This window comes from Acartia tonsa, chromosome 5 (assembly GCF_053477335.1).
Source record: "Acartia tonsa isolate MP-2025a chromosome 5, ASM5347733v1, whole genome shotgun sequence".
Lineage (NCBI taxonomy): Eukaryota > Metazoa > Arthropoda > Copepoda > Calanoida > Acartiidae > Acartia > Acartia tonsa.
This window is the reverse complement of record NC_137264.1, coordinates 20,624,770-20,642,544: the sequence shown is the minus strand read 5'-3', so window position 1 is coordinate 20,642,544 and position 17,775 is coordinate 20,624,770. Positions and strand designations below refer to the sequence as shown.

Genomic DNA, 17,775 nt, shown 5'->3' with positions numbered 1-17,775 from the left:
TTATTTTTCACATAAGATTTATTTTCTTGTTAGTTTTATAGAAATAATCTACATCAAAATAATGGTCTCAAGTCAGAAGTATGAAAAAAGGCCTTCTTAACATTTTCAAGGCAGCTTGTAACAAAACAGTCAACCTTTAAAATTATCAAAGAAAAAACCTTTCTTTATATTTCAGACATATGCAATTTATAAAAAACTAATAAGCGTAAGTAGCAATATTTTTAAAAAAAGAAGATAAAAGAATTAATTCTAGTCAAGGAATAATATAAACTAAGTCTTAGGATTAATATTCTAACTTGAATAAAAATGGTTTAAAACTTTACAATTTAAAAGCATAACAGAGCGATACAAAAATGTTTGATTGATATGTTAGAATTAAGCAAAAATGTAAATATTAAAAATAAGTCCAAGTTGATTTTACAGTATGAATAAAAAAGGAGAGAAAAACAAACAAAAATTTAAGTTTTGCTTCATAAAGGAATAACAATTTTAGCCATAAAACACAAAAAATCATTGTATTACTTTAATAAAGAAGTTATAAGATATGTCAATTTGTATGTATGATTAATATAATATTTCAATACAAGGTACAGGCATAAGTTATCTAAAAAACAATTATTTAGATTTTTTAAAATAATGACATAATTGGTTCAAGATAGGGGTCTGAAAACAAGATATAAAGTTCTCATAACAACATTGAATGCTAAAAAATTCCTATTTAATAGCCTCTTAGAATGAAGTACTACTGAGGTGGATTCTTTAAAAAAAATTGCCCCACTAATAGCTTAGTGGGGCAAAATTGTTTTTGTGAAAAATCCTCCAAAATCACATAAAAATTAATAAAATCTTATGATCATAACAGTTCTATGATTTTGTATATTTTTTTTGTAGATCTTAAATGTAATTTTGGTGGATTTATCACTAAAACAACTTTCCCCACTAAGCGATTAGTGGGGCAAAATTTCTTTAAGAATCCACCTCTGGTTTTTGGTTACTTAATAACCTTTAGGTAAATAAATTGCGGATTCAAAATTGACACTTTTTCATGTTCCAAGTGTCTTTCTAAATTGAGTTACGATATATCTCTTACAATTTTCCCTCCCTTTCCAAGACCTAGAGTGCCTTTCATAGCTCTCGAAATGTTTTTCAAAAAACTTATCCCTGTTTATTATAGAATTTATATAAAATATTTTTTTTATGTTTTAGTTTAATAGTGAACTCTTGGAGGAGAAGACCAGTGCATACTGCTTGTTCTCTTGTAAAATCTAAACAAATATTATTCAAATTAGTTTTATTAAGGTATGAAATGCAGGGAGGGAGGAGGCATTGGACTGTTTGATACACTAGTCCGCAAGTTTTATAGTAACTTTTTCTAATTTCCTGTCTTATCCCTTTAGATCCCTGATGATATGTCGTCATAGTTTAATATGATATCAATTCTATTATATAAAGAAGTCAGGTATTCTAAGATGACCGTTAAGATTTTCCCAACCACTGAACCGCTTGAGTTTTCTATTTTATGGAAGCTTCACATGAGTCCCACAGTGGTTTTGAAGTATTACATCTTTAATATATAAGTGTTAGGATAGTAAGCGTGAAGAAGGGGGGTGTATAGGTGGGAGTGACAATATCCCCATTGAAAAAAAATTTTGGAAGGCCTCCCTTCCCCTTTTGTTAAGCACAGATTATGATAAACGAAATTATCCCTTACGTAAATCAAAACTACTGATGGAATACTTCAAACGCTGCCAGTTTCTACCTATCAACGAATCAATATCTTTAAAGTACCCAAAGTCTTTAAAGCCAACGAATGAGAGAACGCGATTAAAAACCTTCATATACTGTATAGTTTCTTTATAGCCCAATATCCCCTCCTTTCCTGTTAATCAAAACTAATGTTACTTGCCGATGGATAATGATTTTTACCTGGATTTAAGTTTCTTGAACATTTTAGACAAGTCTGGAGTCTCTACAGAGTTGCTGAAGACCAAGGTAATGTCTGGTGGCATGTAAGTTTGCTTCAACAGGGCTGACCTAAAGAATTTTAAACTTTTTAAAGTCTATTCAACTTCTTTATATAAGTGTTAAGGTTTACAATTGGACGATGATAAATAAATCTTATTTTATGATTCAAATGCAGCAGGGTGTCGGAGCCGTTTAATTTTGATGCGGCTCCGGCTCCGCGGAGCCGTATCTGGAAATACGGCTCCGGCTCCTACAGGGGTGTATATTCTGCACAAGATTTATTTTTTTCCCCTGCTACAAAATATTTTATTTTTCTTCCCCCCTAGCTTTTTCTCACCAAGTAGGGGGAAAATGGAAAAATATTTAAAGAACTCTATATTTTATTTATTTTATCCCTCCTACCACACATTTTTAAAGTTTTTTTTTCACCAAGGAGGGGGGGAAATGGAAAAAATGTTTTAAGTTTTCTTAATTTTTACATTTTTTCCCCTCCAACCACTTATTTTTTATTCCCCCCCCCCCCCTGAGCAGGGGATCCCATGTAAAATATACACCCCTGGGCTCCTACCTTAAAATTAATATATAAATTTTTGTTCATTATTGAATTTGATAAAATAAAATAAATAATATAAAATATTTTGCTTTTATTTGATTAAAGCTATAAGAAAGTAGAAGGATGTGTGTCTATTTGTTAAGTAACAATAGTTTTTCAGTTTATTATATGGAAATAGACCGTTGCCAAATTATAATATTACTTTAAAAAATCATTTTTAGATAATCTGGAGCCGGAGCCGTTTTTAACGAAAAATACGGCTCCGGCTCCGAAACACTGATATGCAGGAAAAACGGGGGGTTTAAGCGCGTGTTAATATCCCCCTTAATTTCAAAAAATAGTGTGCCTTCCCCATTAAATTTTCGTTTCTTATTACCTGAACTGAGCGCCGAGCGCCCAGCCGGGAATCTGTTTCCTTGGATGTTCCTCATCGTCTGTCTCCTCGTCACTGCGAAGGTCGTCCAGGCCATAGTCGTCATTAGACTTGCTGGGGGCAGGTGGCAACTCATGACGGGCAGGCGTCATGTTGTAAGAATCAACATTCTAATAAAACATAATTCAATTATAGGTGGTTGATCAAAAATATATAGAAAAAACTTTAATAAATAGGGGTTGTCTAAACATGATTGACAATTTTTTTTATTTTTTACTCTTAAAATAGCTTAAAACCAGGCCAGATTCAGTAAGAGGATACTTAAAAATTGTGTTTTTATAGTTAACAACAGACAAACAAAAGTTTCACGTAATGTACCCAGCAAGATCTTAAAGTCATTAATTTACTTAACATAACCTAAAAAATGATTAAGAACAAACAATTTCAATAAAATTTCTATAGTCCAATATTTGTTAGATTGAAACATATGAAAATTCATACCTGTGTGGAATTTAATGTTTTATTGATAGTCTGTGTAGAATTCAGGTTCTGTGTTGTATTGAGAGTTTGTGTGGTGTTCATATTCTGTGTGGCATTGATCCTGGTGGACTCCTGGACAGGTAATTCATATGTTGTGTTCATGTCATCAGCAGCCTTCTATAAAATTAGGAATTAATACATAAGACTTTTTGAAAATAATTTTAGCCAGGAATAATGTATAGCCAACAAGCGATATAAATCTTAAATAACATTTGGGGTGCAGATAAAAAGGTCGTAAATTCTAAAGTGTTACCCCCCCCCCCCCCCCAACGACAGCTGAAAACCACGTTTAGATTTCGTGATTTTTGTCCGAATTAATTTCGTTGTTAATATAAGCTGAATTTTACCTTCATCTTTTCTCTTTCTTTAAGTTTCTTAAGTTCCTCGCGTTCTCTTTCAATTCTCTCAAATTCTCTGCGCTTAGCCTCCTAAACAAACAAAATATCATGTTTTTACCTTATTTTTAATGTCTTACAAAAATGTATAATTATGTTAGTAACAATTTAAAGCCATATTAAAATACATAGAAGTAGAACTTATTTAGCCAATTTAAGGTTAACAAGAATTGCTTAAAGTCTGTCAGTCTAGACCGGAATATCTAAGGCGTTTTCTATACAAACGCGTTATCCTAATTTTTCTTGCACCACATTTTTAATTTATAGCACTTTTTGATGCCATATACCTAGCATAGCAGCCACATTTTAAGAGATAATAAACACTTTATACAAATTTGATGTATTTCCTTACAGATAACAAGGACATATCCTTCAGTCTGTGTCAGAAAATTGTAAACTCAGTTTTTTTAATCACTCTGTATTGGAACATATTTATAAAACCAAAACCAAATCTCACCTCCAGTTTTTTCTTTTCTTCGGCCTTCTTCGCCTTTCTAATCTCCTCTTCCCTTCGCTTTTGTTCCTCTTTCTGTCTCGCCTCTTCCTCCGCCCTCTGCCTCTCCTCCTCTTCCTCCTGCCGGCGTCGCCTGTCCTCTATTTCGCGCATTTTCTCCGCCTCCTTCTTCTTTCTGAGCTCCGCCTCCTCGCGAAGTTTTTCCTCGCGCTTGCGCTGAGCCGCCATTTTTTCCTCAGCCTCCTTTGCCTAAAAAATTTAATCTGTTAAAATTGTTAACAAGGATAACAATATCCTTAAGTTGCAAAGCAAGGAAAGAAAATAATAGAAATAGGTTAATGTACAATCCCATTTTATAAAGAAGTAAGGTGATTTTGTCTGAAGCTTAATATTTCTGTACGTACAGAACTTAGTTTTCCTTTTTGGGAAAGCTTCAAAGAGATCCTGCAGTGGTTTTAGGTTATTTTTTGCCACCTTTTTATCCCTTTGAAGACTAGCTAGATACTCTATTAGAATTTACTCTAATAGCGGTGTACGTACAGCCTTTCTGGTGGAAAGATGGAGGTAAGAAGTCAATGAGGGAAACATAAACTTATTTATACGGAGATGCTATGCATCAAAATCTAACCTTATTCGAGTTCTTAGCTTGATTCTTTAGCTCCTGAGCCTTTCTAGCCTCCTGTACTCGTCTCATTCTCTCATCTCTTTTCTCTCTCTGTTCCTCAGCTTTTTTCTTCAACATTTCATCTTTACGTTTCAAGGCCTCGGATTCTTTCTCGTGTTTTCTCTTCATTTCTTCTTCTTTTTGCTCCTGAAGTTTGATAATCTAATTATAGTTTTAGTTAATAGCCAAAATAATAATATTGGAAATGCAATGTGTTTTGTATTTTAATCTCATAGAAGTTAATTTTTGGGCCTAATGCCTAATTATCTCGATTTGAGTTGCATTTTCATAAAAAAAAAACTATTGTTTAACGACATTTAAAAGAATGAATCTACATATTTGTGATTGATCGTCAAGTTTCTCTTTTTTGCTTCCTATCCTCTCTTTACTGTATTACTTACACCAAAATTAAGTCTATAGGTACGATATGACTTTGCCTGTACCTGAATTTCTTCAAGTGTTGGTTGCTTGGGTTTAGGGTTTTGCCAGAAGGCTAACCCACTTAATCCTGAAAAAAAGTGAAAGTTAATATTTTAGCTTTAGACTTTAGAAGGGACAAAAACTAACCAAAAATTTTCTTTTTTACTGTGTATTTAAGAACTGGATTGAAAACAATATTTTTAAAAACAAATTAAGTTGTGTATTTGAAAGCTAAAAACAAAAAATATTACATAAATAAAAATATCAGCCTCAATGTACACTAAAGACATTAAAGGAAACTTTAGCTACAATTAGGCTCGTCATCTTTACTTTGTATAAATGTGAATAAACAATATTACATAAAGTAATAAGGTTTTTTTTTGTCTGAAGCTACTGAACCGTTTGGGGTCTCTATTTTAGGCAAGCTTCATCATATGATTATTTTAGGCTATTCCATTTTCGGCTACAAGTCTTGGGGGTGGTTTTAACTATTTTTCTAGTAAACAATATTTAACCAGACCGTTATTTTCTTATCCTTTTAAAAAACAAAATTAAATAGCCCACCTGGTTTAAGGGTCATATTTGAAGGTCCGTTGCCAGAATTACCACCAGCAATGGCCCTATTGGCAATCTCGATCCTGGACCTCATCTTGCCATGCATAGAGCTGCTGGAGGAGCCGCTGGAACCGCTGAATACAGCTGGGCTCACACCACGACCACCGCTGGCCAAAACCTGGTAAAAAAGTAATCAATACTTTAGTAGGACTGGTTAAACTAAATTTAGCCAAAGAAATTTACGTTTTACACTGAAAATGTATGCTTAATCGAAGCTTTTCTATAAAAAGGATCAACAACTTTTGGTATGATATAATATTAATCATGCTATTCATCTGATTTTTTTATTGATTTCTAGGATAACAAAGTTCAATCTTAAGCGGAGTATCTCTATAATCAAGTTCTAAAATTTAAGTATGACCTTGCGCAGTTTTGCAGCAAGTTTTCATACAATACTTAATACATAAGATTAATATTCTGTTTTTAAGGTTTTGACACTCTACTACACGTTAGGGTGGGTCGATTTTGGACATTTTTTTCTGATGCTAAAGCGGGGATCTGCAAATGATTTGTATGAGTATAATACACCTCTGGATGATTTAAAATTTATCCTAAGTCTTAAAACCGCTGACGACTAGACATTCAATTGTATAACTATTTGTAAATGGGAGTCAAATTTTTTTTGAATCAGAACTATGGCTTCATGGTGCTCCCAGGAAAGGCATTGAGGAGTAGAATCAAGAGCTTTTGACCGTTTAAAAAAATCTCGTTCCTAGCCTGAGAAAATCTAAAAAAAACCTCTACAAATTAGACAATTCTCAATAAACCTTAAAAAATTGTGGTTTTTTAGTGATTTCTAAGGCTAGGAACGAGATATTTTGAAACAGACAAAAGTTCCTGATTTAGCTCCTCAAGGCCTTTCCATGGAGCGCCATGAAGCCATAGTTCTGATTAAAAAAAATTTTTGAATGTCGTCTTTGCATAATAATAAGTAATGAAATATTTTTTTTAGTGGTCGCGTTCTAAAACTCAATTTTTTAAAATTCTTTTTCGGTCAGAAATGTTTATAAGGTTAATTTTATCTGTTGCATATCCCCTCTTTGTCTAATTCCGATATGAACCCGCCCTACTACACGTGTTACTGTTCGTTTTTTCTACCATTTATTTCAGAATCTCGTTTTTATGGATGTTGCCATCCTTGTTAAATTACAACTAACCTTAGCTTTGCCAATTCTACCAACAGTTCCGACCCTGGTGGCAGTCTTGTTCATATTTGACTCGGAACCAATCCTAAAATAAGTAAAACATGAAATTATTTGGTTTATTAGGTACTAGATTCAAAATACTCAGAGGTTAAAAAAAATCACTATTCTGTAAAGGCTAATTAAGGAATTAAAACAATCTTAGTTTAAACTTTATAAAACTTTAATTGTCGTCTTAACAAAGAAGTTTCTTTTTATATTATCAAATAAATCATAACGAGTAAAAAATTAGGCATGATTTGCCCAGTGATTCGTGTTTCATGTATCTAAAAACATTCAATAAATTCAAAGTGATTTTTCTTAAGCATGAGAAAAAATGCAATCTCTAAAATGATCACATTCTCTTTACTTTTTAGAAGCAAAGAAAAGCTTACCTTTGCATTTTAGGTCTCTTTTCTGGAGTTTTTTCCTTTACATCTTGCTCTTGGAGCATTTCAGCTGGATGCACACTAGAAATATTAATTTATTCACTCGTTTCAAACAAAAACAATTTGCTTATTATAATATTTTTTTTCTTGTAAAATTTAAGTGAGATTAATCAATTGCAATTGGAAACTTAAATGATATTTTAACATTTTATATTATTCAAACCCTCTAATACGATAAAGACAATTAGCGGATGAGTCCTTAGCATCTAGGAAAGAAGAAAGAAAATCAAGGTGCACACTTGAGAAGAAGTGTTTTCGCCACTGTTAGCGAGATAGTTACAGATAGACTAACAGAAGGACAGACATGCTATTTCTATTATATAAGGATACATAATAAAACTTACCCCATAGCTGCAGAAACTTTCATAAGGCTCTTAGCTAATGAAGACTTTCTCTTAGGCTTACTAACTCCACCTCGAGATGATCTGGAAAATTATGAAAATTATTTTTAATTTCAAGGGGGCATGCAAACTGTGTTATGAGGCGCAAGTATTTATTTAGTTTATATGCAAATTATAAGTAATGTAGGATAATTCTATTAGCCGATTTTCCGTTAAAACTGAAATCCTAGCAAAGCTTTCCATGTTAACGAATTTTTTTTAGTTTTAAGTTTTCCAATAATCTTAGAATTTCTTTTAAAATGTGTTTTTTTTTTTATCAAAATCATACTTATTTACTTTTTCTTTGCAATTTAAAACCTTAGTTCACCCTTTTCTTAACAATAAACATAATCTTTGGAGTAGCTTCCACAAGCATTGCGGGTCAGCTTGAAATGTATCATGCAATATGTTCAACTATGCGCGAAGTTTACTAATCTAAGATTGGCCAAAGGATTCTCACAATCATTATCCATGTGCATCTGAATCCTAACTTCATAGAATCAGGGCTATTGCAACAACAACAATCTGTAGACAAATGTTACAACTTACCTACGCAGAGGGTCCTTGCCCTTAGTATCCTTTGATTTCAGCCCACTTGATTCCTTCATAGCCTTCTCAAACAGATGCACACGATCAGCAATAGGAGAACCTAAAAAAAACTGGTTAGTATCCTTTATTATCTTAGTGGGCCATTTATCCATCCACTCCTTGTTCCTCTCATTAATGTAAAGATTTCAAGTAGGTACCAAAAAGATAGGTTTCCATAGATTCAATTTTGAATGTTCAGTTATCATATAATTTTTCTTAAAACTGGTAGGAACTTTTCACTAAGACACATAAAAATGAAAGAGTGATAAATAAGTAGAGTTGCTACAAAAAAAAGACATTTATATTGTTCAGATTTCTGTTAGGATAATAATCTGTTGTAAAAATACCCTTCCACAATTCAATTCTTTATTACGGCCGTATGAACCACAGGTCCCAAAAAAAACATTGAGAGTAGCTGCGCTTTAAAAATCATATTTTACCTTTATACCCTTCTGGTTTCTGTGCGGACAAAGGTTTCTTGGGAGAATATGCTTTCATGGCTAATTCTTTGACCCTTGGTGATGCTGTGGATTTTGTCAACTCTCTATCACTTCCTGAAGTAAACAAAAACTAGAGTAATTCATATCAGTATCTTAAAAGTACAAAAAAAAAAAAAATATAGAGGCCTTTATCTAGTATGATTAATAAGCATTTTTAGCTTAGCTATAATGATTTTTGTAAGTGATCAAACATTTGTTATTTATTCCATCAGAAATTACCCTGCTTGCTGAGTTTGAAATAAAATCTTAATCGCACTAGAAATCAGGCTTTTCTGGAAAACAAATAATGGGAAAAAATCAATTTACAAAAACAGCCAAACATTTAGTTTTCAGAGGCAAATGAATTTAAATGAGATAATTATACTTAAATCAATTTAAAGTTGATAAAATAAATTAGACAATGACATACCTCCTTCGCTGTCACTCATTAAAGCCTTTGTCTTGGTCCTTGTTGAGCGTTTAGGCAGCTCTGGCTCAGCAGCGGCCGCAGCTGTTTCAGGCAATCGTTGTTTTGTCCTAGTCGACCTTTTTGGAAGCTCCTCAGCAGCAGCCACAGGCGGCTGTTCTTTTTCAACGGAAACTGGTGCTTCTTGCTGTCTTTGTTTTGTTCTTGTTGACCTATTGACTGGTTCTTCAATTTCAGCAACCTTTTCAGATTCTACTTCATGGCCACGTTGCTTGGTTCTTGTGGATCTCTTAGGCTCTTCGCTTACTTCCTTTGCAGGTTCCGCTGTGCTAGCTCCAACTTGTTTTGTTCTAGTGGAACGTTTTGGAGGCAATGAATCGTCAGAAGCACTGTTAGGTTCATCGGGCTGTTTAACTTTAGTCCGAGTTGATCTTTTTGTTTCATTAGATTCTACATCAGATGCAGCACTGGCATAGTCCTTGTCAGAGTCTGTGGTACTTTTATGCTTCTTGCTTGAGTGTCTCTGCTTTGTTCTTGTCACTCTGGGAGCAGGATTCTTCTCTGTATCTGATTCTTTTTCTTCAGCACTGTTTGGAGCAGATTTATCTTCAGTGTTTTCGGCTTCAGTTTCGGTCTGTTGTGCTTCACTCTGATCATCAGTAGCAGAGTCTACAGACACAATAATTTCTTCATCTTCCTCAGTGTTTGCTTCGGAGGCTGTGTCAACTTGGGATTTTGTGGCTGATAGTCTGGATGTGTTACTTTTGGCTGAGATGTTCCTAGTCCGTTGTTGTCTTGTACTGCGGTTGGCGGATTTATTCACTTCACTCTCGCTGTCAGTGGCAGTAACTGTGGATTTAACGGACCTAGTATTGGATTTATCTAAATCTGAATTTTGACTATCTTCACTAGTGGTCGCTTTCATGCTGGTATCAGCTTTCTTTTTCTTGTTTGCGCGCGTGGATTTTGAAGTTTCCAGATTTTCAGTAGCCTGTTCTTCACTGCTTGCTTCCTGAGTGCCATTGTCTTCGTTGGCACTGCTGGCAGACGCAGTTTCAGAGACAGTGACAATTTCAACTGTTTCTTCAACAACTACCTCTTCAGTGACAACCACAGGGTTTGTACTTCCCCGGGACTTAGACCTAAACACAATTTAAAATATAATTCTAACTGGCTACCTATATATACATTTTCTAAAGGGACATGTAAAATGTAAAAATTAAGGGCGAAAAAGGGTTAAGAAGCAAGACATATTTGAAAAAGAAAATGAATTTCTATTGAATCCATTAAAACTCTTAATAAAACTAATGCAATGTGTATAGATAATAGAATTGCTAGGCTAGAAATTTTTTGTACCTTGAGGCTCTAGTGATGCCCTGAGATTTTGTTCGCCTGGTAGATTTTTGAATAGGCTCTTCTGTGGAAAATCTAGGAGCCTAAAAAAAAGGTTTTTTTTAAAATAAGACAGTGCAGTGGTCGAATCCGCTGTAATTAAACCGGTTATGGCAAAGATGAAAACCTCTCCACCTTAAAATTATTTAAGTAATCCACTGAATTAAAAAAAATTTAATACCTATTTCATGGTCAATTTGACCTATGTTTCATATATAACTTAAAATGGTCTCACATAGGTCCGGGGATGGTTTTGGTGTTTTTCTTTTTACATTTAAACCTTGGAAGGTTTTAGTCTATTTTTCTGCCTTTCTCTTACCATTTGAATACAGAGCCAGGGCACGACCACTAAATTCTACCTATTATTATTCTATTACATAGGTAATGTATTAAGTTTTTTTTGTCTGTAGCTAAGGATCTTGCTAACCACTGAACCAAATTTGGTCTCCATTACAGTTTAGCTTTTTATAGGTCTAAGGAGAAATCGCACCTATAAAAAATATCTGCTCCTCAAAAAAAAAATATTTTTTTCCCCTTTCTTTTTAAAAAACTGAAAGTAAAGGGTAGACTCCCCTCCCCTTCTCTCAAGTGTCCCTAGAGGCATCTAGGGGGCGTAGCCGCTAGTGTATGTTATTGTAGCTACCTGTGTATCCTCACTGTTGAATGTAGAATTAAGTGGAGCAGCTGATATCTCCTCTTCATCCATTGATTCTAGGCCCTTGCTCGTCTCTAGTTCAGGTTTTCCACTCATACTAGAATATTCTTATTTTACTCAAGGTCAATTACGTGCGTCAAGTTACTTTTTAATTGACAGAATTATATGCCAAAAATTAAGAAACATTGAATCGAAACAACGTTAAGACTAGTACGGTCGACTTATCATCAACATTATATGTCCCTATAATTTTAAGAAATTGCCTGATATTTAAAGAATTTTTTTGAAAAAATAAACTCGCTGTAAATGCCAAAATTTTCATCATACATTAATTGAAACCAAACATGTTAACTCAAAGAAGTTGAGAAAACTTTATCACCCCTACTTGGATGACTTACCGAGTAGCTTTGCCTCTGGGGGCAGGAACAGGTGACTGAACCACATCACGACTGGCACGAACAGCAGGGACGGGGGAGGCTATGCTGTGACTTAGTCTCGCCTTCTTGGGGGCTGTCTCATCTTCAGAGCTGGTGGAGGGAAGGTTTCTTATGGATTGTCTGAAGGGATAATTTCATAATAAAAAAGGTTCTAGTTTGAAATTTGAAAATAAGTAAATACAAAAAAAATATTCAGTCTATATTCTTATTTTAATTAATTTAAATTAAATTCGACTAGCTTATAATCAACTATGCCAAAAATGAGTTTTCTTCAAAAAAAAATTAAGAAACATCCAATTAATAGGCATAAAAATTCAGAAATATTTCTTGATTGGTTATTAAAATAACTAAAATTGATTTACGTACTACCTCAAATAATTTTAATCTCAGGGAGGGAGAAATAAGAATAATATTATCAGTCAGAATTTTACCCATAAAATGAGTAAGATGATCCGGTTTTTATTACATTGTCCTTTCATTTACTCCTGCTTATTACCTGGAGCTAGCTGTTTTGGTTCTTCTGACAGATTTTCTCTTGTTACTTTCTGTTTCTGTGTTATCCTCAACGTCTCCATCAATTTCAACCTTATCATCAATGTAAACATCAATTACATTAGTAGCTTTGTATAAAGGGGGGAGGCGGATGTGCCACTTTTTGAAACCAAAACTAAAAGTCAAAGGAACTCAACTAAAAAAAGAGTTACAGGTCTGAGATTTTGCATCTCCGCCTCCCCCCTTTATTTGTTACGAAAAGAACTAAAACCTCGCTGTACAAAAATGCTTAGGTGAGCAAGCATAACCTAAGGACTATGACAGTTAGAACCTCAAATATTTACTAAAAAGGAACAAGAACTTTAATATTGCTGTGTCACTGCACATGCTTTTCGAGATTTTATTAACTTTGTAAATAAATATATTGTTTTTAAAAATTTGCTTTAAATTGAAAAAAAAACTCACCTCCATTACAGCATTTGTGATTGATTCAGTGACAGTTGTCTTATCTGATTCATCCTTATTTGGTTCTGTCTGTTCTTCAGGAGCGATGTCAGCACCTTCAGCTTCAACTTGCTCAGATGTTTCATTCTTGGTGGAGTTTAGGGCACCTTAAGAATTAAGATTTAGATTTAAGTAATATGACGAGTCTCGTTATATTTGCAATTAAACTGATACATAAAATCAACCTTTTAATAGGAAATAGAGCCCTGTATAGAAATTTAAACTTTGCATAAAAATACATGGCATACAATATATAACGTATCTGACATAGAAGCAGCATAAAAAAAATAGTATTACCTACATTTTCAAAGATTTTTCTAAGTTAAAACTTAAAAGGCAATTTTACTACAATTAACACGAAAGTGTATCCCCAACACTTTTTATCTAAACAATAGGTAATTTTAAGACATTATTTAGGTAGGAAGATTTAGAAAGGTCCCATGAAAATTTAAAGCCCCGCCGTGTTCTCTACACCAGAGCAGGAGACGCATTTGAAGATAAAGTATCTTATTGTGGACTTCTTCTCGCCAAAAATTATACCATTAAAACTTTAGAAGGGAAATGTGTGTTAACCTGAGAAAGAAGTGATCCTTGAGGCCCTAGTCACCCTTTTTCCTCTTGAAGAATTCTCTGAGGATTCCTAAAAGTAAACAACATAGTTTTCATCTAAACATATTACAATGTCTATAAGTAAAGTTATTTTTAACAAGGATGAAAAAATCAATAAGTGTTGAAGCACAAAAAATCTAACAGACAGTGTGAGTTATATTAGCAGATGTTCAGTTATCGTAAAAAAAGAAATACAAAGGGATATAAATGCAATACATCATAGAAACAAAATCACAAGACCTTTATAAAAAAAAGTATGTATGTCTTTTATAGCATGACTGACAGACCGACGGACCAATTAAAATACATACTAGACGTTTAAATACAGGGAATCTACACAAAAGTTTAAGCAGTCCATCTTCAACAGCAGCGGAGAAAATTAGATTTTCCCCATATTATATAGTTAGGAACGGACAGACATCAATTTAAATAGTAGCTTTACCAATAATAAAAATCAGTTAATATATAGGAACTGAAACTTTAAAGTAATAAGCTTTTTTGTTTGTAGCGAAGAATCTCGCTAATCACTGAACCGATATGGTTCTCTTTTAGAGCGAAGCTTTGTATAGGCCCTGAGATGGTTTTAGGCTATTTTATTTTTATAAATAAGTCTGGGTATGGTTTTAAGCTATTTTTCTGCCCTTATTTAGCCCTTCAAATATAGAGCCCCTAGATGCTAGGGGCGCAGCCGCTAGTTTTACATAATAAAACTTATACCTAAAGGACAATCGTTTCTATAAATAATTTAGGGATGGGAATCCGTCGAATTTTTGGGCCGGATTCGGATTCCGGATTCTGAAGGAATCCGTCAAAAAAAGTGACGGATTCTTGCGGATTCCGGATTCTTATTTTTGGCGGATTCCGGATTCGGATTCCGGATTCTAGCAGTATTTTAAAAGGCCGTCCGTCACAGAGGGATAGCTTTTTTCGTAAATTTATCACTATGTTACTTGGTTGAAGCCTTGATTTGTTTAAAGTGTTGACTTCCAGCATAACTAAAACATTTACATCACATTAGTAAAGGGAGAGGTCATTTTCTAGTAAATCAAGTAAAGGTGTGTGTTATAAGGCCTAAAAATAGTAGTAGAACGATAAGGTGCTCTAGATATATGTATTCCCTATTGAATAGAACAATAGGGAAATTTTTTTTTTTTTTTGATAACCGTACCTGGATTATCTAAAAAAAATACGAAATTTCTATCAAACGCTTTGTTTGGCTCAAACTGACAAAAATTAAAAAAAAATATAATTATAATAATAATGTTTTCTATAGGTACAAGGTAAAAGTTAAGAACAATCTATACCATTAAACAAAGGAAGAAGTCATTCTTTACAGGTTGATTTATTATTATTATATTTTTTTTTATTTGTGTCAGTTTGAGCCAAACAAAGCGTTTGATAGAAATTTCAGATATTCCAGGTACGGTTATCAAAAAATAAAAAAAAAAATTTCTTCCCTATTGTTCTATTCAATAGGAAATACAAATATATAGAGCACCTTATCGTTCTAATACTATTTTTAGGCCTTATAACACACACCTTTACGGGATTTACTAGAAAATGACCTCTCCCTTTAAAAATTTAAGTGCTACGTATGTCCTAAAAATGTGCTTGGTATTTTCTAACCTATTTAAATTAATTTAGCCTACCAATTTAGAATCCGGAATCCGCTATAAAAAACGGATTCCGGATCCGGATTCGGATTCCAAAATTGGCCGAAAATTGGGCGGATTCCGGATTCGGATTCCGGATCCGGATTCCCATCACTAATAAATATATAGGTTACCTACGTATGTTAGGTAAACTGTTTAAAATTTTTTGAAAATTGTATAAAAAGTTAGTTTTTGTCTATTAGTCTAACCCTTAATAAATTCAAAACTTGTAACTATAAAAGTAAAAATAAGACAATTTTCACAAAATCAGATAAAGATTCTGTTTGGATTGTCTGAAAATTTGAAGAATAATCTGAATGGATTATTTAGCAGTGTTTCCTGCTTTTATACAAACCTCAGAATCTGTAATTTTCATAACGGGGGGTTCTTGACTGCTTTCGTCAGCAAACCTAAAAATATTTTCTGTTTATCTAATTTGGAAATCTAAGATATTCAATTTAACCAGATTATTTTAAGGTTAAAAATTTGCTATTTTACAAAATTTTATATTTGGAAAGAATAGGCTTACTGACTGAATCTAATTAAAAAGTAGCTGATCTACAAAAATATAGAAATAACTTACTCTACTCTGCTTGCATTATGTGTTGGTCTTCTCTTTTTCTTTGACAGGTTGAAATCTTCAATACTTGCGGATATCTTTGCATTAGCAGCCTAGTGAAAATAAATAAGAATTTTATAATCATTCATGCATAAATGTTGGTTCAGTTGTTAACAGGGAGGGAGGGGACATTTATCAACAAAATTTTGCGGATATATAATATTAATATCAGCAGTGTCAAAACTTTCAAACTATATCTTTTAACTAAAGAAGCATTTTTATAGATCAAAATTTGGGGAGTACATCAACCTACGATCCATAGTCTTATCATGTAAGATGATTAAAAACTTTGCTTTTTGATCTTGATGTTGATTGTTCTCAATTAAAATAAACCATAAACCCAAAATATAATGATTAGATTTCCCTAATTAGCATTATTATTCCAAGTTATTAGGACATCTGCATGCAGTGTGCAGGCAAGTTTTTTTTTATGATGAGTAAGGAATGTGGACTGGGTATGATAAAAATAATTATCAATTGCGAACACAATTTAATTATAGTATTCTTATGTTCGAGTCTCAATCTTACACAATAAACATATTACCAACATATAGCATACAAATTAATAAGATATTTTTCAATATTGTCTTTTGAATTTTTTTTTATTAAAAATGAAAAGAGGCCCTCTGACTCTGATAATCGAAACTGACTAACGATGCATTGTTTACCTTGGAAGCTGCGCGACCACTTCTGGTTGTGCTACTTGTTGTGTTCATTGTTGTTGTATTGTTCATTGATTCATCTAAAATATTAATTAAAAGTTTATACGTGAAAGAAATACTATAGTAACCCATTGAATTTTTACTAAGCCTTTTGAATAAGAAACGTATACTCAAGTCAAAAAGTAAAAAATATTATACATCTAAAAGCAGGGGTGTATATTCTTCACAAGAAAAAATGTTTTCAGGACTCGTTATTTTATTCATATTATCCCCCCTCCTACGTATTCTTTTAGTTTTTTTTTCACCAAGGAGAGGAGAAAAATGGAAAAGTGTTTTCATTTCTCCTAATCTTTACATTCCCCCCCTACACCAACCACATATTTTCTTACCCCCCCCCCCCCCTGAGACATACAATCATATATGTTTAATATATTAAAATTTTATGACCTAAAAGTTGTAACCATCAGAAGAATACTCATTGCCAATAACCTCCATATCAACTTGCGCATTCGTTTACCTGGATTCTTTTTTCTTCTTCCAGCTCTACGTTTAGGTGCAGGGCTTTTTGGCATCAAAAATACTTTATTGCTTTTCTCTTTAATCTCCACTTCAGCGTTAGCAAGCTCCTCTAAACAATCCTAAAACAAGTGTAATTTCATTGTTTATAATCCTCATAAACATGATGTATCACAAATATAAAAGATCGAGAATGTCATGTGGAAGAAAACAACAATAAAATTTTGTATTTGAGTTTAACTCTATTTTTAAATCGTACGTATTTTACAAATAAAATATATGTTTGTAATGAACTCGGACAACGTTCCGTAACGAATAAGCTAGGTTGTTATAGAGCAGCTGTGCTACTTTATTATTATCCCTCATTCTGAATACCAATGAAAACTGTAGTTTTCTATATTCTAATTTTAGTTTGGAAGAAATCATTATTTGTTTTTAATATTATTATCTAGAAATTGTTAGGTGGGTATATATCTTATTGTTTTCTTCTAAACCTTTAATTGACAATTAAATTTAACTGTAATTTAATTACTAGATATAAATAAATATAATTATCTTAATTCCTAACTAACCTGCATAAACTCTTCATAGGCAATCAAGTCATTCAGCATTTCAATTTGAAGATTTAAAAACATTGGATCTATCCTTTGAACACATTCCATTTCGTCCAAAGTTGGCGCATCCAGCACCTTTGGAGCCTTCCGCTTGCGCGCAGGAGGCATATTTTATACTTACCTTACAACTTCTGAAAATA

At 33.1% G+C, this 17,775-nt stretch overlaps 1 protein-coding gene across 2 annotated transcripts; it reads right to left on the bottom strand.

The window, feature by feature from the left end:
* On the bottom strand, positions 1-17,775 carry LOC145318996 (uncharacterized). 2 transcript variants are annotated; one of them, XM_080160810.1, is made up of 27 exons: positions 17,594-17,775; positions 17,023-17,143; positions 16,512-16,585; positions 15,808-15,896; positions 15,580-15,634; positions 13,537-13,603; positions 12,925-13,070; positions 12,464-12,552; positions 11,929-12,087; positions 11,519-11,627; positions 10,840-10,919; positions 9,487-10,625; positions 9,018-9,131; positions 8,539-8,638; positions 7,954-8,034; positions 7,556-7,630; positions 7,137-7,209; positions 5,929-6,097; positions 5,388-5,452; positions 4,909-5,091; positions 4,284-4,529; positions 3,779-3,859; positions 3,393-3,548; positions 2,895-3,061; positions 1,927-2,034; positions 1,160-1,265; positions 1-587 (listed from the first exon to the last, which is right to left on the bottom strand). In XM_080160810.1, exons 1-26 carry the CDS (start codon positions 17,741-17,743, stop codon positions 1,208-1,210), a joined length of 3,954 nt encoding a protein of 1,317 aa, XP_080016936.1. In that variant the 5' UTR covers positions 17,744-17,775; the 3' UTR covers positions 1-587; positions 1,160-1,207. The 2 variants fall into 2 exon arrangements, with proteins under 2 accessions (XP_080016936.1, XP_080016935.1); XM_080160809.1 differs by lacking the exon at positions 1-587 and having other exon boundaries at positions 1,104-1,265.

What these genes read in the sequence shown, in the direction of transcription:
- LOC145318996 (XM_080160810.1), bottom strand. Translation starts at nt 17,743, where the DNA reads ATGCCTCCTGCGCGCAAGCGGAAGGCTCCAAAGGTGCTGGATGCGCCA. An exon ending in GGCATCACTAGAGCCTCAAG is followed by an intron (nt 10,626 to 10,839) that starts GTACAAAAAATT and finishes AATTGTGTTTAG; the next exon opens with GTCTAAGTCCCGGGGAAGTA. An exon ending in GAAACCAGAAGGGTATAAAG is followed by an intron (nt 8,639 to 9,017) that starts GTAAAATATGAT and finishes AGTTTTTTTTAG; the next exon opens with GTTCTCCTATTGCTGATCGT.